General features: G+C 35.0%; 1 protein-coding gene across 1 annotated transcript in view; it reads left to right on the top strand.

The window, feature by feature from the left end:
* Nucleotides 1-24615, top strand: part of LOC100985633 (caspase-1) — a 57784-nt gene extending 33169 nt beyond the window's left edge. Inside the window, 11 exon segments of the mRNA XM_063608324.1 lie at nt 16325-16591; nt 17681-17739; nt 18191-18200; nt 19524-19633; nt 20292-20465; nt 20904-20955; nt 20958-21116; nt 21509-21652; nt 23940-23981; nt 23984-24045; nt 24517-24615. Coding sequence (XP_063464394.1) covers nt 16325-16591; nt 17681-17739; nt 18191-18200; nt 19524-19633; nt 20292-20465; nt 20904-20955; nt 20958-21116; nt 21509-21652; nt 23940-23981; nt 23984-24045; nt 24517-24615 — 1178 coding nt within the window.
* The last annotated feature ends 1570 nt before the right edge of the window (nt 24616-26185 follow it).

Raw genomic sequence — 26185 nt, 5'->3', positions numbered from 1 at the left:
CATGTGATGGATTGACAGAGAAATACACACCTCCTTAAACACACATGCTCCACCAATGCCAATTCACCAGGGAGCTTTGATATTTTTCTGTAATTTTGTAAGGTATAACCATTTGGGCAAACTAGATAAAGAGTAGAGGGGTAATCTCAGTACACTCTACTGCAACTTCCTGTGAATCTATAATTATTTTTAAATGTTTAAAAATTTTAAGTTTTAATGTTCTGTGAAATAAAAGTCATTAGGAAAAACTGCACACTGTAGTTTAGCTTTAAGAATCAAACATATATTATTATATTAAAGTACACATTGTGTTCAGTGAAGAAAAAGTATTTTGGTTAAGACCACATGTCCCAAAACTTTTGATCAAAGAACACAAGTTGAGCATTTTCCTGTGAGGACAAAATGGTGACTAGCATACACAGCCCATGTCTGAAGAGAATAAGTGTCTTTACTTGGAAGAATGTATAGGGAAATTGTACAAACACAAGAAAAGTCATGATCTGCTTATTTAGTTAACAGAATTGAATAAAGAAGAATGAAAAATAAAGTTTTCAACCATTTTTTCCTGGAATTTAAAGTAGACACTTGATAAAAAAGACACTTAAAAGGATATTCTAAACTAGACTTAAAAATGAAAATGGCAGAAGCCTTTGGAGAAAATGAAAAGATAAATAAATGTACTGTAGCTATCCATAGAGATTCAATTATGTTATCCTGTTTTCAGGAAGTAGAGGTTAGCAGTATTTTTCATAGTGCTTCCTGAACAAATTGGTTTTCTACTTTGGCATTTTTGTGACAAAATAATTTCAGTTCTTATGAGTCTTCATTTCTCTTTCCTATATAAAAAGCATAGAAGATTGTCTTCCACGGTTTTCAAAGCCATTTTCCTTACAGTGACTTCCCTTTAGTCAAAAAGTCGACATTGTTTGAAATTTTACATTTCCTTACATATAAAAGAGTGTTCCAGCTGTACAACTAGGTACAATTTTACAAAATTCACTTTAAAAGTTTTGACTGAAAATATTCTCCAAATTTGGGAATAAGTAAATTTTTCAGAATAACTATTGCTTGAAATTATTTTTAATACTAAATCAATATTTGCAGTATATTTTAAAATGTTTTACAGGATTGGTATAAAGAATAAATTAGATAATTTTAAATAAAATATAGAATCTTCAGATGTGATATTCTAGAAAAGTCTGCATTATTTATTTTAATTCTTAATTCCTATAACTAGACTTTATTTTTTTTTTTAGCAGTTTTAGGTTCACAACAAAATTGAGCAGAAGGCACAGAGATCTCCCATATAGCCCCTGCAGGTTTCCCATATACCAAATACACAGCTTTCCCCGTTATCAAGATCCTTCACTAGAATGATGCATTTGTTACAATAGGATGAACCTACTTTTACACATCATCAACCAAGGTTGCTAGTTTGTATTTGGGTTCATTCCTAGTGTTGTACATGAAATAGGTTTTGACAAATATATAATGACATGTACCCACCACCATGGTATCATGCAGAGTAGTTTCACAGCCATAAAATGGCTTGTGCTCTGTATTCATCCCTCTCTCCCCTCAACCGCTAGCAACCAGTATTCCTTTTTCTGTCTCCATAGTTTTACTTTTTCCAGAATGTCATATGGTTGTATCATATATCACATGTCCTTTTCATATTGTTGTTTTTACTTCTTTTGTGATTTTGCTAATTTGAATTTTCAAAATGATAAACCAATAATCACAGTATAATTTATTGAGTCTCCCTTTGCCACTATATATTTTTTAATTATTTATTTGTAATTTAAATTTATTTTTATATTGTGTTTTCTTTAAACTCTAATTTTAAGTTGGGGAAGAGGTATGTGTTACATGTTGTTGAGATTAAATTTCTACTTAAGACAAGTTATTTGTCTATCCTAAATTTTATATGCCACTGATTTGTATAGAAGAGAATATTTAATTATTAAGGTGTTCTAATATTTTGATAGTTTTATTAAATTTTCTCTGCCTCTTTTTAGCAATTTAAATATTATTGCTTTCTGCTGGATGAATTCCAGTATTACTTTATTTGATTACTCTAAGATTTGCCTGCAATATTATTGGAAATGTAGAAGTTCTATCCATTAATTAGAAACGAATTTGCATCTTCTCTGTACTTGCTTTTTAAAAACATTATAGAAAAACATAACCAGTTAAAAAATGATAATCAATAATCATGTGCCCACACTAGCTTAAAAATCTATTGGAAGATCTAGTTAATACAAGAAAACAAGGAAAGGAAATAAAAAGTATAATTGTGAAGGAAAAAATGAAACAGTCTTTGTGCAGTGATGACAGGATCACCTCTGCAGAAAAACCCCGAAAATCAGCAACAACAGCAAATCTCCTAGAAATAAAAATAACTTACAGCAAGATTGAAGGATACAAGGTTAATAGACAGAAGTCATTCACTTTCCTATATATAATCAATGAACAAATGAAATTGAAATAAAAAACATCATTTATATTAAAACCCCCAAAATGATATATTTTGGTATAAACCTAATAAAATATGTATAGGATTTATACATAGAAAAAACTGCAAAAGTCTGATGAACCAATCAAAGATTTAAATAAATGGAGAGATATTTCATGTTAATGGCTATGAAGATTCAATATTGTCAAGATATCAGTTCTTCTCAACTTGATATATAGATTCAATGCAATACCAATCAAAATCCCAAGATGTTATTTTATGAATATTGACAAACTGATTATAAAGTTTATATGGAGGGGCAAAAAACCCAGAGTAACCAATTCAATATTGAAATAGATCAAAGATGGACGACTGACACTACTGAATTCAAGAATGACTACTATGGCGCTCCAGTAATCAACATAGTGTTTTATTGGTGAAAGAAGAGCAAAATAGATCAATGGAAGAGAATAGAGAACTTAGACCCACAAAAGTACAGTCAACTGATCTTTGATGAAGGAACAAAATCAGTACAACCCAAAAAGGTAGCCTTTTCCAAAAATGGTGCTGGAACAACTGGATATTCAAGTGCAAAAAAAAAAAAAAAAGAAGATGAATCTAGAAACAAACTTTGCATTCTTCATCAAAATTAATGCGTTATTGATCACAAATATAAAATGCAAAACCATAAAACTGTTAGAAAATAACAGGAGAAAAACTAGATGACCTTGGGTATAGCAATAAATTTGTAGATACACCATCAAAGGCAGAATCAATGAAAGAAATAATAAACCGGAACTACAAGAAAGTAAGAGAAGAATCCACAGACTAGGAAAAAATATTTGCAAGACACATATCTGATAAAGAACTGTTATCTAAAAATACCAAAAAAGAAAAAAAAACCTTTCAAATTCAACAAGAAGAAAACAAAAGAACTGACCAAGTGGTTATGTATTTGAGTATCTTCCTATTGAAGAGGAATAAGAAATAAGACAAAGCAAAAACAAAACAAAACAACAACAACAAAAAAACCCCGCAAAATTAGACAAAGATAATTCAGTGTCTGGCAGAGCAGAGATCATTTTAAAATAATTAAATAAAATTTCAGGATGAGGAATCTATGTTTATAAAGGAGATAAAGAAGTAGTAAAATCGCCGTTTCTGAAAATATTTAGTCTTCCTCTATACATACCCACAAAGGATGTTGTAGAAAGAATGGAGTTATAACTTGATGACGCCTACATTCTTATTAGACTCTAATTACATTCTCTCTCTCTCTCTCTCTCTCTCTCTCTCTCTCCTTTCACCCCTCTCTCTTTCTCAGCAGCTGTTAAAAAAAATAAAAAAGGTCAGCAAAACTATAAAAACTCTAGAAAACCTAGGAAACACCAATCTGAACATCAGCCCTGGCAAATAATTTATTCGTAAGTCCTCAAAAGCAATCGCTACAAAAACAAAAGTTGACTAGTGGGATCTAATTAAACTAATGAGCTTCTGCACAGCAAAAGAAACTATCAATAGAGTCACAAACCTACAGAGTGGGAGAAAATATTCACAAGCTATGCATCTGAGAAAGGTCTAATATCCAGAATTGATAAGGAACTTAAACAATTCAACAAATAAAAAACAAATAACCCCATTAAAATTTGGGCAAAGGGCATGAACAGACACTTTTCAAAAGAAAACATAAACATGGCCAACAAATATATAAAAAAAAATCTTATCATTAATAATTATTACAGAAATGAAAACCAATAACATATCATCTCATATCGGTAAGAATGGCTATTATTAAAAAGCCAAAAAACAACAGATGATAGTGAGGTAGTGGAAAAAATGGAACACTTATGCACTGCTGGTGGGAATGCGAATTAATGCAGGCACTATGGAAGGCAGTTTGGAGATTTCTCAAAAACCTTAACACAGAGCTACCATTTAACTCAGCAATTTCACTAGTGGTTGTATACTCAAAGGAAAATAAATCATTCTACCAAAAACACACATGTACTCATATGTTTATTGCAGCACAATTCATAATTGCAAATACAGGGAATCCTCCAAAGTTCCCATCAATGGTGGACTGGCTAAAAATAAAAATGTACATATACACCATGGAAAACTATGCAGCCATAAAAAAGAATGAAATCATGTTCTTTGCAGAAACATGGATACAGCTGGAGGCCATTATCCTAAGCAAATTAACACAGAAATAGAAAACCAAACATTACATGTTCTCTCTTGAAAGTGGGAGCTAAATATTGAATACACATGGACACAAAGATGGGATCAGTAGACACTGGAGACTGCTTGATGGGGAGTGTGGAAGATGGGTGTGGGTTGCAAGGCTACTGATGGGTTACTACACTCACTTCCTGGGTGACAAGAGCATATGTACACTAAACCTCATTGACACGCAATTTATCCATGTAACAAACCTATAAGTGTATCTCCTGAACCTAAAATAATCGTTAAAAAAATAGATCAGAAAGAAAATGTTACTTATTTTGATTCATTAGGCCCATGACCTGTTGAATTCATCCTGGAAACAATGGATTTTAATAAGAATAATGGAGAAAAAGGCATTTCAGCACCATAAGATACAATTTACTCACAAATATTACAATATCTATGTCAAATATTTATCTTATTAAAATTGAAATTCAGTTTAAGGATGCATTTGTCTTTAAAAATATTAAACAGATCTTTCTGCTATTTTATTTTATCTTTAAAAAGAAGAAAGTGTATTCTCCACACTCTATGATGAACTCAAACAAGTCAGCAAGACAAAAACAAACAATCCCATCAAAAAGTGGGTTAAGGCATGAATAGACAATTCTCCAAAGATATACAAATAGCCCACAAACATATAAAAAATGCTTAACATCACTAATGATCAGGAAAATGCAAATCAAAACCACAATGCAATCCACCTTACTCCTGCAAGAATGGCAATAATTTAAAAAAAATCTGAAAACCATACATGTTGGCATGGATGCAGTGAAAAGGGAAGACTTCTACACTGCTGGTAGGAATGCGAACTAGTGCAACCACTATGGAAAACAGTGTGGAGATTCCTTGAAGAACTAAAAGTAGATCTACCATTTGATTTATCAATTCTACTACTGGGTATCGATCTAGAGGAAAAGAAGTCATTATTTAAAAAAAAGATACTTGTGCATGTATTTTTATAGCAGTCCAATTTGCAATTGAAAAAATGTGGAATCAGTCCAAATGCCCATCAATCAAGGAGTGGATAAAGAAACTATGATATATATATATATGATACTGTACATGATCATATATGATATATCACATATATGATATATATATGTGATTATATATGATTATATATATGATTATATAGATATATATGATGGAATATACTATTCAGCCATAAAACAGAATGAATTAATGATATTTGCAGCCACCTGGATAGGATTGGAGACTATTATTCTAAGTGAAAATAGCTCAGAAATGGAAAACCAAACACAGGATGTTCTCACTCATAAGTAGAAGCTAAGCTATGAGGACGCAAAGGCATAAGAATGATACAATGGACATTGGGGACTCAGGGGAAAATGGTGGGAAGGAGGTGAAGGATAAAAGACTACAAATTGGGTTTAGTGTATGCTGCTTGGGTGATGGGTACACTAAAATCTCTCAAATCACCACTAAAGAACTTACTCATGTAACCAAACACCACCCGTTCCTCAAAAACCTATGAAAATAAAAAAATTAAAAATAAAATAAAATTGAAATTCAGTTTAAGGCTGAATTTGTCTTTAAAAATATTAAACAGATCTTTCTGATATGTTATTTTAACTTTAAGAAGATGAGCACTTTGGGAAGCTGAGGCAGGCAGGTCACCTGAGGTCAGGAGTTCAAGACCAGCCTGGCCAACATGTTGAAACCCTATCTCTGCTAAAAATACAAAATTAGTTGGGTGTGGTGGTGCATGCCTGTAATCCCAGCTACTTGGGAGGCTGAGGAAGGAGAATCACTTGAACCTGGCAGGCAGAGGTTGCAGTGAGCTGAGATCGTGCCATTCCACTCCAGCCTGGGCCAAAAGAACGAAACTCTACTCAAAAAAAAAAAAAAAAAAAAAAAAAAAGAGGAGAAAAATATTATCCACTCTCTTCTCAAGGTGTATTCAAATTACTATGAAGAGTTCTTTAATTTTGACATCTTTTCCAAAATGTTGCCTTTGTTACAAGCTGTCCTCTCTCCATTGTTGTAGTGAATAGGCCAATAACTTTGGGTGCATGATGAGTCCAAGCAATGGAATTTGCTGGTTATTTGTCAGTCACCTGTTTGGTGAAAAAGATGACCCATTTCCTTCCAGTAATGGTTGGCAGTCATTTACAGAGTTGCTGTTTGCTTGTCTCTTTGATTTTTCTTCTTGTGAAATAGAATGAGGATGGGAAAAGCACTAAGTGCTGCTAAAATCTGTGTACAGTCCAGACTGTCCTTTTCTGGCAAAGAAATGCTACTTACTTCATTTATCTTGTAATCTGTGACAGTGCTTCTTAGAGAGACCCAGTGGGTAAAGATTAAATACCAAAATTAAAATGTCACTTGGTACTTTCAAAGTGAGACTATTACTTGTATTTTAATTTTTCTAATGAGCATTATCTATTTACTAAAATTAATAAGTTTAAAAGAGTAGTAGTCTATTAAAGAAACCCAGATATCTTTTGTTACTGAGCAAAGGCAAAGTTGAAATTTTGACATTTGTCTGGAAGAAGAAAGAGACTGTTGAAAATGAGCTGGAAATGATTAGCAGAAAAGAACTCCTCCATGTTAGTAACCAAGTAACCAAGCAATTAATTAATAACACTCATTTGTTCATGCAGTCATTCATTCAACAAATATTCACGGGAGCTAATTACATGCTAGCATCAAATTTCTTTCAAGATTATAGTCCAGTGAACAGTATATATAGGAGCAAGATATTTATCCTTGACCCCAAAGGAGAGTGCATGACATACAGAATAGGAAGTGATGAAAAGGACGGCATATCTGTGTTCTACGAATTGTGTTCTCAGCCACCTTCCTTTGCCCTGCCCACGCCTTCCTCCAGTCTACATATTGAGCCCCGACTATACACAGATTAAGATTGTGTGTCTAGAATAATCTGAATGCACAGTAACATTTCACTTGCCTGGAAATTAGAATTCCAGCAACTTTCAACACACTCAATAGTAATCAACAAAAAATAAAAATTCTTATAGGACATGACAATTATCTCCACATAAAGCATTATTAGACTGAGATTTAATGGTGGAGTAATCGGAATATTTCAGAACGTGAAGAAAATAAAATTGATTTTTGTAACTATTATGATCCAGATGTATGTTAAATATGTTGAGTTACATGATCAGATGTATTCAATACAGTAACTGTTTAAACTCTTGTCACTATACTTACATATGAAATAAAAGGCTCAGAAATTGTAAGATCAAACCAAATTTAAACTTCAGTATTAACTCAAAGCTCATGAAATGATCCTACCATAAAGGTCCTTATCAGATGATTTCTCATGTTATAATATCACTTGTGTATATTATGCAATTGGTTTTGGAAAACAAATTTTCTTAGAACTTGGTTATAAAATGAAATTATGAAAAAGTTAAAAAATGCTGGGAAGAATGGAGAAGAAATTAGAGATTTAAAATATGTAACTTCTAAAAATAATAAATAAAGGCAATTTTAACTAATTTAGCTACTTACGTTGCTTTTGAGAAACGATGATTTTCATTTTTCATGAAGAGTAAATTTTTGGAAGCGAGACAGTGCTGCTCACCCAGTCATGGCCTCTGTTCTACCAGACTTTTAGTTTCTCATTTGTTTGTAGTGATCTTCTGGATTTTTAGAACGCTGGAGTCAGTGCTGACATCTTGGTCCTGAAAAGGAGAGGAAAAATGTCAGTTCTAAAGCTAATCCCAGTGTGTTCTCTACACATATTTTTTAACCTTCTGGTATGGGTATCTATTATGGTTTAGAGGGCATCTCACATTATATTAGCGTACCTATTTATCATATTGTATTAGTATTATATTGTAATATATTTACAGAATTCTTGGCCAGATACACAACAGAAAAATTACAGATAATCTAAATCATTATTTTTGTTGGTCTATCAGTTGCCAAAAAGTACTCACTTATTATGTTTCAATAATTAGAATGTGAATGAAAAAGAATAAATATTTGAATGTTGTTTTAACTTTCTTGTTTTGATCTGCTAAAATATGACTGTTTCTAACCCTGTAATCTTCCTGTTGGTCCCTGATATTTCTTTTCCTGCTCTACCCAGCACTGAGCTTCTCTTATATCTTTCCTTCCCTGCATTGGAATTATTTTGCAGTGTGTCTATCGATTTCTCTAACAGAGTATGTTTTATCATATTAATTTGAAATCTTTTCCATTTCTGTAGAGTTAATATTTCCTCTTTGATCTATAGCCTTCTTTTAGATTTTGCCCAAGGTCACATTGTAAATCTAGAATCCATACACATACAAAGTGTTATTATGATATTATAGTTACACAGTGTAAACCAATACATTTTTCTTATGTGCTATAGAGATACAATTGAAATGACAAAGTGATGGATAGACAGCTATACTCCGCTTTGTACTGATTATAGAACAATCAACTCTGTGTTTCATTTTGTTAGTTCCACCACGTGTTTAGTAAACTCATCTAAATTACTTGTTTCCCTTAGAGTTATTTCCATATCTAGAAAAATTTAAATGCATCTTGGTATTTTCATGAAATAATACAATACAGTGCTCTAAATAAATTAGGATCTATGAAATGAGAGAAGAAAATCTAGGTCACTAATTTTAGTTCACATCAAATTAACATGGCTTAGAGGCATTACAATGCTTTTTAATTCTCTTTGTCTTTAGCAGCTCAAAAATCTTTACAATTTTTAGGTGATTCTTACACAAAACCTTTGTGGCAGACAGATGGCTAATTTAACTTATGAGAAAATGAGAACAACAAGAAGTCAAAAGATCAACCTGAACGACTAACCAATGAAAAAATGAAAGCAAATGTAACTCTATTCTCTTTGTATTACTTTTTATTTTGAAAACAAAATCCTATGAAGTTTCTGATTTTGAAAATAAAATTATCTAAAGTTATAATTATAGCATATCATTGTTTCCTGACTGCTCTGTTCCTAGATGTTTTCACTTACTCAACCATAGACGAAGAATAGTAAGTGTAGAAAGGATTCTGTGAGCCTATTTTGGTAAGTTTCTAGTTTTGGAACTGCTGCCCAAATGTATTTACCACTAAGAAGTAAATAGTGTAATAGTCCGTATATTTAAAAAATAATTCAGTTTTATTATGTGCTCTGTGCAGAGAAATTAAAAGTACAAAAATGACAATATGGACTTATATATATATGTGTATATATGTGTGTATATATATGTGTATATATATGTGTATATATGTGTATATATATGTGTATATATGTGTATATATATGTGTATATATATGTGTATATATATGTGTGTATGTATATATATATGTATATATATAGTGGAAATGTAGGTGGCATTTCTCTTCTATTTAAAATTTTTCCATAGTTTTCAAATTTTCCATGGTGAAATTATATTGATTTGAGGTAATAAAAAATACTTAAGGCCAGACATGATGGCTTACACCTATAATCCCAACACTTTGGGAGGCCGAGGCGGGCGAATCACTTGAGGTCAGGAGTTTGAGACCAGCTTGGCCAACATGGTGAAACCTCGTCTCTAACAAAAATACAAAAATTAACCGAGCATAGTGAGGGGCACCTATAAGCCCAGCTACTTGGGAGGCTGAGGCAAGAGAATCGCTTGAACCTGAGAGGTGGAGGTTGCAGTGAGCTAAGACTGTGCCATTGCACTCTAGCCTGAGTTACAAGAGCAAAACTCTATCTAAAAAAAAAAAAACAAAAAAAACACTTAACCATGGCATCTTTTCTTTCACTAGAATTCTTTCTAAAGCCCAGTATGGTGGCTCACACCTGTAGTCCTACCTGAGTCAGGAGGATCACTTGAGCTCAAGAGTTTGAGGCTGCAGTGAGCTATGATTGTGCCACTGCACTGCAGCCTTGGTGATAGAGTGAGACCATGTCAAAACCAAAAAAATTATTGCTAGTAATAATTTACCATAATCACTATAATTAGGAATGAATATGTACAGACACACATACTGTATTGAAATTTAAAAAGCATTTTATATCTGTTTATACATTTTTATATAAAAGTCTTCTACCCTGAATCTATCTTTTTATTATTTAGTATGTCACTTTCTAAAATTTTAAATTTAACAAACCACACATAAAAGGTTAAAGCACAGTCTGCCAAGAAATTCAGACAGGGATAAAATATTGAGAGTCCAGTCACTAAATCTAAATAGAGAAACAAGGATGGGGTGTATGTCATCCAAAGGATTTAATTTTGTGACCTCTGAAAGTATTGTTGAGAAACAGAAGGAACAAACTCCTTTTGCCAGACACGCTAAGTTGCCATCCAAACAGCCTTGCGTTGTACAATCTCAATTGCTTTTTAAAGGAACGTCCTGTTCAAATAATGATTATGTACTTCACATTCATCCTTATACAAGAAAAGGTTTATTATGACTCATTTATTTTCTTGGAAAAACCCATCAACATCTCAATTTATGTTACACTGAGATAAATAAAGAATCACATTTGTAATACAAAAAAGCCACAGCAGCAGCACAGAATTCGCAATCAAGCAGGCTAACAAATTTTTTCTCAAGAAAATATTAACAAGTTTTCAAACCGTTTCTGCTCCCACATCCACAGCATGAATCCTTATGTTCTCAGTTGGTTAAAATTGTATATAGGTAGCTGCAAGATAGTTATTATCACTGAAAAAACATGGGCGACATTCATGTCATTTTTAAATCAATCTTAAATTTTAACACATCTTACCCACCAAAGCAAAGAGAAAATTCCAAGGTCCAATTTCTCAGACTTCTCCCTTTCCTTAATTCTATGTGTTATTCACACAATGACTAAAATGATTTTTCAAGTTGGCCACTTACGTGGCTCTACATCTCTAGCTCCATATCTCCTGAGCTAAATTCAGCACATATATTTACCGTGATGTACTGGTTGATCATCTTTTATCAAACCTGGTTTTTGTATGGACGAAAACTAAAGCCAAGTATTATTTTCCTACTTCTGAAATTTCCCAACTCAGGCTTCTTCCATGTGTCAAGTTAATTAATTGCTCACAATGACAGAGACTTGGAATCTATGTATTTCTACTCCCACCCCTGGCCTGCCCTTCTCATTGGATCTGGAGAGTGATCTCCTTCACCCACCTTACACCCTTATCAGAGAAAATGGTTCTGAAAAACTTCAGCTAAGAAAGTATCTTGTATGCAAGTATGCAGAGCTGGTTTGTCCTTTCCATATCTTCCAGGTTTCCAAGAGCATGTTTCTCTAATCCAAGTGTGCAAAGAGCCAAGTATCCCTCCAAAAATACTCTTAGCCATCCATTAAATATATTTCCAGCCTAGTTATTACATATCAAAGCTCTTTCATAATACAAAGTAATTTCTGATCCCCCCAAAACTCAAACTGTCAGATAACACAGTGCAAAACAGAACAGAGCCTTTGATTTTGAGAGGGATCTATGTACATTGAATTCCTGGGGTTTAAGGAAGAAAACAGAGGGGGTTTTTTTTGTTTGTTTTTTGTTGTTTGTTTTTTTTTCCAAAACAAGGTCTACGGTGCCTCCTCTGTTTTTCCCAAGGAGTCTCAGGCTACCAGAAGTTATCTTAGGGCCTCTCATGTGTGCATTAAGAGTGGCAAGACAAAAATGGAGAAAAATAATTCACTTGACTAAGAAGAAAAAAACCTTTTACAGAGAAACGAGATCCAAGAAGAGAAAAACATGAAGGCCTTTTAAGTGTATCCATAGTTTGTTTATTCACTTTTAATTAAGCTGACTTTTAACCACAGTGCTCTTTAAAATATCATTTTAAATTTCTTATTACTCAACTTTAGCCAAGCAGCCAATATTTCTGGCTTTTGAACTTTACCAAAAGTAACCTCCCATGCGCTTCAAAGACATGGTAAGCAGTTTCTTTTTACAAGATTTAGAATTTCCCCAAGGTAGTTCAGAGCAATGAAAATTCAAGAGAGGAAATCAGAAGCTATCCATGGGGTTGTGGGGGAACCTCATTAAATGGCAAAGTTATGCAAATAGCAAACCAGAAAGAAATCATTCCAGAAGCCAAGAATAGAGCCTAGGCCACTATTGTCAAAAGGCAAAGTCTTACCTACTGAATTACAGCATTGAGCAGTTTCTACTGCTAGTCCCTGAAGGAGCCTAGAGAAGCCAATGTTAACCGTGCCAAGGCTTTTAACTGCTCAAGAAAAAATTTTAGGGCTGGATGGTGTAAACCAATAGAAAGTATCCACATATGGTCACAAGATTAAGCTCTTAAGGAGACCAAACAAGACAGAGGAATTTCATAGAGTATTGGTGTCAGGGACCCATGGCAAAGTTTATAATTGGCCAGCCTGCTGAGCAGTCTATTATTACTACCACTGACCTTTTTCATTTCAAAATTTTAACGTTATTTCAGTATAATTTACGTAAAAGAAAACATACCCCTTTTAAGAATGCAAGTTGGTTATTAATGATTTGAGGATATTTAGTATAATAACTTCCTAATGAATAGGCAAACCAATTATGTCACTGCAGAAAGTTTTGTCATACCCTTTCTTCTTAATCTCCTTCCACTTCCTCCTCAGATAAGTTGTGATTGAATTTATTTCACTATACGTTAGTTGTTTTATAATTTAGAACTTTATATAATTGGAATCACAGGGTATGTGTTCCTTCCTATATGGCTTCTTTCACTCATAATTAAAACATAATATTTTTATCCATGTTACTGCATATTTTGGTAATATTTCCTTTTTATGACTGAATAGCATTTCAGTGTATGTGTATAGCACAAATTGTTTATTTATGTTCCTGAATAGGATATTGAGTTGTTGCCAGTTTATGACATCTTCATTTTTGAGGAAACAGTGAGACCTTGCAATCTAGTGGCTCAATGCTTAGCTTCCCAGGACAAAAGACTCATGGCTCATGGTTCTACATCCCTAAATATATGGTCTAGTCATGGCTTCTGTGTCCTGGGTGCCATTTTGTCATACTTTAACTCACTGATTCATGGCTCTGCCCGGGGGAGAAAACTATGTGTGAAATCCTTAAGTTAATAGAGAAAATAAAAGAATCAGTACATAAATGTAAAAGTAAATGAATGGAAGAGAAGTGATGCACAGGTAATTTCTGCTTTCTTCCATGCTCCAAATCCTCCCACTGTCAAGGAGCTCAAGATTTTGCTGCAATCTGACTAGGTCATTGACTAAGTAAAGATAAAAAAAAAATCATGAGAAAGCCCTTAGGTTAAAAGCCACATTATTTTCCTTCTACACAGTGCATTCTAGTCTAACCTAAAAACGTTTAACTCATCGCTTAGAGCACAGGAAGTAACATTGGTGGCCCACATGTCAAAAGGTGGATGTTTTTGTGACTCCCGGTCCTTATTCTCCAAAGGTAACAAGGTAATGACACAAGAAAGTTTTTGTTAAAGAAATTGATAAATGTAAAGTACTGTCTGCATTTTTTTATTAGTCCAACTTGCATCAAAGAGGTTCATAAAATAAATTGGCCGCATTGAGTTTATTTCTGGAATTATCAATTGAACATGTGCTTGCAAAGACAGAGACCTCTTCTGGCCTTCTCTGGCTTCTCATTCTACAGTTTTCATGAGTCCTAAAATATTTTGTCTCCCATTTCTCCAATTAATTTCTTATTCTTCTTATCACTTGCCATATTTGCACATTCTGAATATTCCAGTTACATACTACATACCAGGCTTCATGTTTGTCTTCCCCTCTTGTATGTGAGAGCAAGGGGGAAATGACCATGATATGTTTTGACTGAATCCCTGGCTCCTAGAACCATATCGTCCATATATATTTGTTAAGTGAATGACTAGATGCACTACTTGAAGAGTCTAACAAAAGATAAACTTAGCTGGATAATCTGCAAATAATTATCCTTGATTTTTCTAATGTAAAATATTTGTATTAATTATAGTAATATCACTCATTATCTGCTTACCATTTGCCAGGCAATGTTCCATGCATTTTGTACATTTTCTCTCACTTAATGCTCAGTGTGTAGGTATGTACTATTATTAAAATTATTTCACAGGCAGAGGAACCAATGCATAGGGAAGTTCAATTTCTTGCCCAAGAAATGAAGTTTAAGATGCTAAGTTCAACATTCTGAGTCCAGAGCCTGTGCTCCGGTCCTCTATGAGGCAATGTTCCTCAAAAGAAAGCCATCCAGGATGGGTGGGTGGCTCACAGTTGTAATCCCAGCAGTTTGGGAGGCCAAGGTGGGTGAATTGCTTGAGTGTAGAATATCAAAAGCAGCCTAGGAAACATAGGGAGACTTTGTCTTTACAAACATAAAAATATTATCCAGCCATAGTAGCATGTGCCTGTGTTCCCAGCTACTTGGGAGGCAGAGCTGAGAGGATCATCTGAGCCTAGGGAGGTGGAGGCTGCTGTGAGCCATGTTAGTGCCACTGCACTCCAGCCTGTGTGACAGAATAAAATTCTGTATCAGAAAAAAAAAGAAAAAACATCTGAAAAGGAAGGACATTAAATAGGAAAAGCTTTAATTTTTGTGAAAAATGTGTTCATTTCTTGAAGTAAAATTGCTTCACAGGGACATACATTTCCCATGACTTTCCCTACACTGTGAAATGGGCCCAGGAGAGCAGTGGTTCAAATTCTCTAAAGGTTGTGTTACTTTTCTCCATCAAGTTTTCTAACGAATGAGAAACTCTTCACTGTGTGAGTTTAATTGTACACATACTTTGTCATTCTTGTCTTATTCTCCAAGCCCCATTCCCCTCCTACCCTGACTTGTTCAAAGGGCTGGTGAAGAAAATTTCCCAAAGATACACTCTCTGATGCAGTCTACAGTTCAGGAATCTGATTCTTACTCTATTAAAAAAGTGAAAAAATAAAAAAAGACATGCATATGCATGTGCAGTGGTTTCCCAATATGTGTACATGCCTTGCCAAAAAGGTATAAAAGGAAGGTAAAAAGAAAGGTGAAGCATGCTTTCAGTTTCAGCTCACACAAGAAGGGAGGAGAGAAAAGCCATGGCAGGTGAGTCTTTTACTGTCCCAAAAACAGGCCCCTGGGAAGAAAGAGTTGTGGAAGGCGCTTGCTCTTCTGGAAGCTATAATCAGTATCTGTGGAGGTTTATGTGAGCAAAAGTGAGGGAGAGGGAGGAGAGTGAGGAGAGAAGAAATTAGATGACTCTTGCAGCCTTTAGAAAGGAAAGGAAAGCCCAGAAAGGAACTGAGGCTTTAGGAGTAGCTTGCTGTCATTTTGTAATCTTAATTAAAGTTTTACATGTTATAAGTGTGGCAGAGGGCACAGAATTGGCACAGGAGGAGTACTAGCAGCAGTGGTTCCTAAATTAAATGGGCTATTTCTGTTTCATTACTTTATTATTCAGAATTAAATAAACATGTGACATAAGCGGATGATTTCTGCTTTCCAGGGACTAATGTGGAAATGGTAAACTGAGTCTTCAGGCCACTCCATGCATGTGTATGGAGACTATTGAGGGAAACAAGTAGGACAGCGATAAAGTAAGAAGAGGGATTACCCAACTGTGAGGAGGGGGACATTCCATTGATGAAATATAAATGAGGTTGCCTTCTGGTGATGATGTGAGAGGAATATGAGGCTGTTTTCATGATGTGAGAAATCCTTGTGCTCCAAACAGACAAGGTCCTGAAGGAGAAGAGAAAGCAGTTTATCCGTTCAGCGGGCGAAGGTACAATAAATGGCTTACTGGATGAATTATTCGAGACAAGGGTGCTGAGCCAGGAAGAGATAGAGATAGTAAAATGTGAAAATGCTACAGTTATGGATAAGGCCCGAGCTTTGCTTGACTCTGTTATTCGGAAAGGGGCTCTGGCATGCCAAATTTGCATCACATACATTTGTGAAGAAGACAGTCACCTGGCAGGGACGCTGGGACTCTCAGCAGGTAAGGGTCAGTGACTCATACTCAAGATCGCCTAGGGCCTGCCATTGTGACTACCATGTGATGTCTTTACTAGTCAGGTTAAGTTGCAGAAAACTTCCTTCTCTCTGGCTTCGGGCAATATTTCTGTAACACAGGCCCTACTGCATGTCCCTTGACTCTCCTTCGTTTCTGTTTACTCATCCTCAGTGGCCCTCTTCTGATTAAAGCACATTTCCTGTTCTGAGTACGTGGTAGCTAATTTCCTGAAGGTCATGAGAACTATCTAAAAAGCTTCACACTATATATTCCACTGTTCCAGGCGAGGCACAATATTTATTGATTGATTTAGTATTTTTGAGTCCAGGGTGTACCCAGGCACTTATGTAGTTGTCTGTCATGAAGGTTTAAGGTCTGTAATTAAATACGTTTTATAACTTCTTTCCAAAATATTGCCCTCCAAGAAGAATAAATTATATTTCAAAAGTGGCGATATACTCAGAGAATACATTGAATGATTATAGAAAAGTAAGGATTTCAAGTTGGCTTTTTCCTCCCATTGCCTCCTTGCATTTTCTTTTGAGTAAGATCACCCACTTGCCTGTTTTCAGGCTGTGGATCATGCTGTGAGCCCTGGACTGCCTCCATTTGTGGCCACCTTATGACCTGATACAGTGCACAGGAAATGAGCTGGCCCATTCCTGTGATCCCTTGGACCTACCACATGGTAAGGATGAGAGTTCTGGTGGACTCCTAGTTACTGGTCTCTGTGGTACTTTCCAATGCCACTTCAGAGGCAGATGTTCTTTCAAAGTAAAAGGCTTTTTTTTGTTTTGTTTTGTTTTCTAAGGGTTAGAGGAAGCTTATGCCTGTCTAAGCAGACATGGGAGAATTTTATGTTTTCATCTATGTGTAATAATTGTCATATTTTTCTGACAATGTCTCTTTCATTTTATACCCCCACGACTCTCTAAATTAAAGAACATTTTGAACGTTATTTAATGTCGTTCAGTCAGGGTTGTGGGAGGAATCTTTAGTGGGGAGTGTTGTAAGCATTAGGGTAAAGTTTTCCAGAGATGATTAGTGACTATTTCGATGTCCTTCTTTCTCTAGGTCCAACATCTGGAAATCACCTTACTACACAAGATTCTCAAGTAGTACTTCCTTCCTAGGTAATGCTGTTTTTAAAGAAAGAGCATTCTTTGAACCCTGGCTTCCCGTGACATTAATGTTGTATGATGAACCACAGTTAAAGGGGCTATGAAGAATTCCCATAGAGTGATCATATAATTTTCTTTTTGTAATCTATTCTGCTTTTGTAGCAACTGTCAAAACAGCTTCACTATCTATGTTTACATTAAAATTTGGAATCAGTATCTCAAATCCTGATTACCCAAATAAGTACCAAACTTCATCATTTAAGCCTACTGAAATATTCCCTCGCATCTCCTACAGACACCTTTATCTAAACAATATCAGAGCTGAACATGCCATTCTTCCCCACCCTGCTTCTCTTCCAGTTTTGTGTAACTCGGTTATTGATGTCACCATCACCAGTTGTTCAAACCAGGAACTTGAAACACATCTTGGCCCCTTTCCTCTCACGCATCTCCAATATTCAAGCCACCGCCAAGTTTTATGCATTCTTCTCTCAAATTTGGAACTGTCTTGCTATTTCTTCTTCTATTTCATTAAAAAACCCCTATTCATCAAGGGCCCTCTTAACATAAAAGAAACTTATATTTAAAAGCAATTTAGAGGCAAGAAATGCAAGTTTTTCTATCAACTTCAGTTTTTACTCTATTGAATTTATTAAGGTTGATTAACTCATGAATATTTTCTTAAATGTTTTACAGCATGGGACACTCACTATATAACCAAATACTGCATTTTCACTAAGAAAAATTACCTCAAACATAACCCATATACCTCTATTTAGTTTTTTTATGTAGTTTTCATTCTTCTTTCTGAAGAAACCAAACATTTCTTCTATCAAATTACTAATTTTTAGTTTTCTCCAATATATCCATTCCAATTAGTTCTTCCCCAGGTCAACATACTTCATGCTGCCTTTATTTATCTAACTAATTGTATAACAGTTTCTCAAACTTGTTTTCAAAATTAAATATTATTTTCCTGACATAATAGTTTCTAAAAGATACTCCACAAATCTAGAAAACTCATTTCTATCTTGAAACAAAGATTACATTAAGTTTTTTAACAACTATATCACGTTGTCGGATGGTGTTGTACTGGTGATGAAATAAAAGCCGCAAGGATTTTCTCACATAAACTCTGTGAAAACATTTCCTCATATGTCTGTGCAGTCAATGTTAAGTGCTATAAATCCATCTAGTGTGCACTTTGATTTTAGCATTTATCATTCTAGTTCATATATTTAATAATCTCCTTCTTCCATATGTATACATAGTAGGAAGAGATCCTGAAGGACAGGCCAAAGTTCATTAAAAAAATATTCCTAGTGCTTACTACCATGTCTATTCAGTAAATAAATAAAGAGATAAACATATTTCTTAAAGATTTTTGGTAGATTTAGTTAAGACCTCCTCCCATTAAATTTTATTATATGGTTCAAATCTTTTGAAATAAATTTATATTCTATTTTATCTCACACATTTGATTATTTTCTGAGCATTTTTTCATGCATGGCCTTGAAAAGCTTCCTTTCTACATTTTTATCTGAAATACTTGTAAAAATGCTGATCCTGAAATATGAAAGGAGATCCCTGTATTGCACACCTGGAAATCTCTGGCTGGAAATGTACTCCATTAGCAATGAAATTATTCAGTGGTGAAAGATCAGGATTGTCTTCCTAAGAATGCATTTCCACTTTTGTGGCTTCATCCTTAGGTGAGGCTGTAAGAAACACAAAGCAGAACAAAGAGGGATGCCAACATTGATGATATTCTTTGACTCTTGAGACTCCTCAGGCAGTGCCAGTGTGGGGCAACCCTGCTATGCCTACATCCTCAGGCTCAGGAGGAAGCATCAAGCTTTGCTCCCTAGACGAAGCTAAAATGATATGGAAAGAAAAGTTGACAGAGGTGCCATGCTCAGAACACAAGGTTAGAGTGGGGTGAAAGATATATTTGAGGCAATTCTGAAATGCAGTGGCTTTTTCTTAGAGCTGTTCTCAATGGAGAATCTTACTTCTGCTTCCTTTACATAAAAAAAAAAAATCCTGCATCCTAGGATCCCAGGTTTATAGAAACAGTTCCTAATTGCACCCAATTCCTGGATAAATAACATCAACAATGGCAGCTATTGAATGTTCACTAAGAGTGGGCACTGTTCTAAGCATTTTGTACATGATAATACATAATTTTTAACCTAAAAAATAATCCATTTTAGAGATCTAGAAGCTGAGACATGGGGTTGTTAAATATTCTGCCCAAAGAAAAACAATCAAAAATGAGAGTAATCAGTTTTAGAATTCAGGCATTCTGGCTTCAAAGCTTGTGCATTTTTCAAAATCCTACCTATCAAGAAAAATGAAGTCAGTAGCTAACCTGCCATCTGAGCCTTTGCAGTTTCTGTGCCTACTCTCGAAGTAGCACTTAATTCCGTTCCCCGTTTTCAATGTGTAGTCCAAGGGATTTGGTACCTTGATAGGACTAAGAAAGGGAAAATGGTCATAAATTAACCAGGTGAATATTAAATTACAGAGAATAAGACTATTCATCCAAACTGCATTTCCTACAGATTTATCCAATAATGGGCAAGTCAAGCTGCACACATCTTGCTCTCATTATGTTTAACAAAGAGTTTGACAGTCTTTCTAAAAGAGTGGGAGCTGAGGTTGATGTCATAGGCATGATGATGCTGCTATAAAATCTGGGGTACAAGGTGGATGAGAAAAGAAATCTCACTGCTTCGGTAAGGTCTATTATACCATAGAGACAATGGTCATGCCCTTTGTGTAACTAAATAATATTAGAAAGCTTGGTTGTAGGACCAAGAATTGTAATCTGTTGATAATCTAAAATATAAACTTGCCATGGAAGGGTGCTGGATGCTACATATTCCCTTGAAATATCAGTCATTCAGCATGAGTCTGGTTTAACTTAAGTGTGAAGGTTTTTTTTTTTTTTTTTTTTCCTCAGTAATGCCACGTTCTCTCTACCAGATAACTCTGAATGACTTCCTACAACGCCTTCCTTCACCTTTCTCGAAATTAAGACTAAAAGTTTTTTTGGCCCTCCATTGTTTGTCATGAAATTACTTAAGAAATCCTTAAGTACTTATTTATTGGCTTTCCAAGGTGCCATGAGGGTTAATCACATAGTCCAAAATCAGCAGTATGGTCTCTTTCAGGAAATGACTACAGAGTTGGAGGTATTTGCTCTGCACCAAGAGCACAAGGCCTCTGGTCTCATGGTATTCGGGAAGGCATTTGTGGGAAGAAATACTCTGAGCAAGTCCCAGATGTATTACAACTCAATGAAATCTTTAAAACGTTGAATAGCAAGAACTGCCCAAGTTTGAAGGACAAACCCAAGGTGATAATCATCCAGGCCTGCCATGTTGGTGAGGCTAATGTCTTTGAGAACACCAGACATTCAAATACTGTCCTCATCTGTATTCATCAAGAATTTTCAGTTTATGTCTGTTTTTTAGTGTCAAAGAACATGTACTGTCAGCACTCAAGATGTGGCTTCTGTGAATTGTATGACTGGTTGGTAGATATTTGTTTTATATTCAAGTCTGAGACTTTGATGTTTGGTGGTTTTTAAAATTAGTTTGAGAGTTAGGAGAAATAAGAATTGTCGAAAGAACGTTACTTGAATGTATGTGTGTATGTGCATGTGAATTAATGATAGGGCAAATATATTGATAAATATGATTGAACAGAGGCTAAGAGGAGAATGTTGTCCTCTCAGCCATTGGTAGTAGTAACAAACCAAATTTTGTCTTTCCAGAGAACCATGGTGTGGTGTTGGTAAAAGATTCAGCACAGGCCTCTAAAAATACATCTTTACCAACTCCAGGAGATTTTGAGGATGATGCTATTAATCAAGTACACATAGAGAATGATTTTATTGCTTTCTGCTCTTCCACATTAGGTAACAGGTTTCTTGTACACAGAACATCTTTGTGGGTGTTATCAATAGAAAAACTCACAGCCACCCACTAGAGGGTAGATACCTGTGCAGAACTTTAGATACGATTTTTGAACACAAACTAAAGCTTTGTTCCAAGTTATACACACAATTCCCTTTATCCTCAAAGAGCAAGTAAGCACTTCTTCTCATTGAGTTAGTAATTAATGAACTCCTCTCGGTTGCAAAATATTTTAGAACTGTGAGAGATAACAGAGAATGAAATGGAAGACGATCTCTGCTGTAGAACATTAGAGTCTGACTCTACATAGAAAAGGTCCGCCATGTTGAGATCATTCAATGGACCAATTGGGCCTAACATCAAGTATTCATAGGAGAAGAGTAGAAGCAGGGTTCAGAAAAGTAGAACAGCAAGCGAGGAACTTTGGGCCCCTAAATTAAAGTGGGTTTTACCTAGAAGCAAGTATATAAAGCAGAATATATACGCATTATTCTAAATGTATGCTTTGCAGTAAGAATCTTGCTATTATTGACAGATCTAGTCATTTAGTACTTTGTAAACTAGCTCCACTAGTTCCTCCCTGTACTTTCCTTGAATTACTCACTAATATATGTGAATATAAATATCATTTTTTAAGGATTAAAGAAATTAATATATGTGAAATATTGCACATGACAGAAAGAAGTACACATTAAAGAACTGGTATTATTTAAAATGTTTTTATTTTATAACTTCATTCAGTTACTTTTCTTAGCAAGGTTTAAATAAAAATGACTTGAATGCTTTTATCCACCTTGTATGGCAGTTTCCTGAGAGGACTCGCATTATCTTGGTCACCTCTGGCTCAAAGGCCCTGCCTCAGCTGAAGTAGTTAAATTTTCTAAAATAATTTGTACAATGAGATATCTTCTTTCAGAAGAAGTTTGGTTCTATATTGTCTTGAACATGCCCTGATGTAGAACTCAATATTTTTTCAATGATCAAAAACAATGACAAGATAAACACACAAAAAAATACATTTCCAGCCTGAGTACATAGAGTAGACTATAACATTAGACAGAACTGTTGTTTAATATCCTTTGGTCCCAGCCTTCCACATGACATTCATGGCCCTCTATATAGCACTTTGTAGGCCCCTGGCTTCTCATCACCAATCTTGCTGATTTCTGTGTTTTTCTTTTCTTTCATTTTCCTTACTCCTCCTTTCCATATGACTGCCAGAAACTCCATTTAGTTATTTATAACTCCCATATTAAGCCTAGCTCCACATTCTGCTGTGCAAATCCCAACTATTTCATAGTGCTCTCCTGAGGAAAAGTAACTATCTACTTCCTTAATTTCACAAAACATTTGCAGAAACACCTGTTTCCACCTTATCTCTTACCTACTTCCTTCAACTAAGATAGCTGTGGTTCTAAATAGAATTTTATTATTAATATACACTTTATGACCATTATAATTGGCTGAAATGTGTCATTAAAGAATGTGTCTGTGATTATACACAGAGCTATTGCTACTGCTTTTCTCTTATGCCTCCCTTTGTATAATTTTCACTTGTCTTCATTACTTCCGTGTCTACCATGTAATAAATATTGTTTTCTTTAATATTTTTCTTTTCCATAAGAACTTCTTATTCTCCATTATGATGTCATCATCCTTTTATTGACTTTTCCTAGATTTCTACTTTTGTTCTGTTTTATGATTTTTATGGTTAACTCTTCGTGTGGAAATATCTTACAGTCAATGTTATTAAATTTTAATTAAAATTTTATGTGAAGTACATACATTGAGAATTTATTAACATAATTACCCTGTATAGACTGAGTATTACATACCCTTTGTTAGCTCAGACACTAGTGTAGACTCAGATATCTCCTGTGCATGAAATTGTTACCATTCCCTGTATAGCTAAGTCTATTGCATATCAGCATGGACAATTAACTTAAATCACAGTCAGTAACACCACTTTGGGGATGCACATTTAGATATTTCTTTTTCAAATCCCAATTCCTTCCCTTTACCACATTCTGCCTTTTCCTAACTCTCTACTAAATTTACGACTGTAACTCTGGGACTATGCAACGTTAGTACCTGCACCATATACAGCACCATTTAGAGTATCAGTAAAAATATACTCACTGAACTTCAAATGTATTCACTAAAAAATACAATGAAGTGTATGGAAAATAGATGAATTCCAAAATATGCCTCAGCTGGAGCAGAAATACTAGAGTTTCTTCTCTTTCTTCAGGCAAGAGTCAATCTTGAGATTTAAAGCTTTATCAACAGATAATGTTTGCTGGAGACATCCTGCAAAGGGCTCTTTTTATTATGAGTCATTGAACAACTGCAAGAATATGCCTGTTCCTGTGATGTGGAGGAAATTTTCCACAAGGTAGGGCTCTAGTGGATGCTATTTTCACTCTACTTCCCCGAATGCTTGGCTATTGCAATTGGAAGCATAGAAAGCAGATCCAGACATGTTTATCTTCCAATAACACCCTTCCTTCCAAAAAAGTTTTGAAGTTCTTTGGAGATTGAACAAGCCTGGGAGCCAGATCCAATCTGTTAAGACCAACAGCCTCAATAAAATAATCATTTAGTTTCACCCACCTCCTGCCCGGCAGAGACACATGAATGGACTCTAATTTCCCTGTGTCCCTCATGGACATTAGATCCAACCACAGATTTAAAAAGCCCTGAGGAGAGTGATTCAATGCTTAGATAAGCACATGGCTGTACTTGTTGTAGATACAAGTACTTTTTGTTTTCGTCACTTACTTTGCTAGATTTGTTTTAGCTTTTTTGGCATGAGTTAATAATCTTTTCAGAAAAACAGGTCTCCAGACTTTCCTTTCTCTTTCAGGTTCAACTTTCATTTGAGCAGCCAGATGATAAAGCACAGATGCCCAGCACTGAAAGAGTTACTTCGACAAGACGTTTCTATCTCTTCCCAGGACATTAAAATAAGGAAGCTGTATGAATGTCTGAGGGCCGGTATGTGTGTGTGGTCGGGAGTGTGGGAAGGTTGAGGAAAGTGTACTGAAAGTCCATTTTAGTCAAGGACTCAAGGTCTACTGATTGAGAATTTTTAATCCAAAAATTTAAATTTTGAAATGCTCTAAAATCCAAAACTGTGTGAGCGCCCACATGATATTCAAAGGAAATGCTTATTGAAGCATTTCAAATTTTAGGTTTTTGGAATAAGGATGCTAAACCAGTAAGTATAATGTAGATATTCCAATATACAAAAATATCTGAATTTCAAAATACTTCAGGTAGCATGAATTTTGGATAAGGGATAATCAAGCCGTAGCATAATATATAGAAAATACTGAAGTAATGCCTTTCTTCTGGTCACTGCAGAGCATGCTGCTCTTCTTCCAAAGTTTTTCTTTTTTTCTTTTAGACCCTTTCTGAGGGTCAGCTGATATTGACCTAGAAGTGGCCATAAGTCTATGAAGGCTGACTCTTAGATGTTTCTCCCCTTCACCTCAGCAGGGTAACATTTTAAAATAGCATGTGGCCTTTCCTTTTAAGATTGCATATGTTCCCATTGGTGGTATAACTTTATAACTTACATTTCTTTTAGCAAAATTCTCTTTTATGCTTGTTTTTTTTCCCCATAGGAAACCTAGAGTTTCTTCATTCTGTAATGGTTTTTGGAATTATATCTGTTTAATAATAGACTTTTCTGAGCATTTCAATAAATCTGATATAAAAGTAAAAACATGTCCTCAGTTTTCTTCCACATTGGAACAACAGTGGTTGGAAATCAGAGGGAGTACTGAATTTAGAATTTTAGACTTAATTAGTAAGATCTGAACTGGCTATTGGCACCATTTTTTCATCAAAATACCATTTGCTGCTGGATTGCAGACACAAATTACAGATTAGGGATGCAGATACAAATTACCACAGGTACCTGACTTCAAAAATTTTAGAGCTCAGCAGGAGAGATGGACAGAAGACGAATAGTTACGACAGTGACACTGCAGTGTGATAAAGGACTTTTCCCAAATCCCAGTTTACTACCAAAAATCCATGAACAGAACCTGCATATTTCTACCCTTTGTTAAGGTATTTAAGAGAGAGAAAGTAAATTTTGAATTAACTCTAGACCTTCAGTACTTCACAGACTTCTTGAAAAGGTAAGACAGCCATCAAAAATGAAGCACTTGGCAGATGGTGCATGACACCCTGAAGAAACTCTAGGATGCGTGGTGTGCACAATGAAGTCCCTGCATGACGCAAAGAAAATGAGTTTGGGCTGAAATCACTCACTCAGGGATGTTAAGATTTAGGGAGGATTGGAAGAACTACCCTTTCACCTGCAAATATGAGCCTTTTCTAATCTTTATCCTATTAATTCAAAGTGAATATCTGACCTTTTAAAAACCTTCGTAGTTGAGCACATTACAATCCCTTTTTTGTGTGGCCTTTTATTAACTGTTTGTCTGGGCACGTCTTTTCTGTACTATTGTGCATATTCTACTACAACCTAAGACTACATCTGTGATCAGTCTTTGCGCAGA

The sequence above is a fragment of the Pan paniscus genome, chromosome 9 (assembly GCF_029289425.2).
Source record: "Pan paniscus chromosome 9, NHGRI_mPanPan1-v2.0_pri, whole genome shotgun sequence".
NCBI classification, from domain to species: domain Eukaryota; kingdom Metazoa; phylum Chordata; class Mammalia; order Primates; family Hominidae; genus Pan; species Pan paniscus.
The sequence above is the reverse complement of the archived record's forward strand: the minus strand, read 5'-3'. Positions and strand labels throughout refer to the sequence as shown.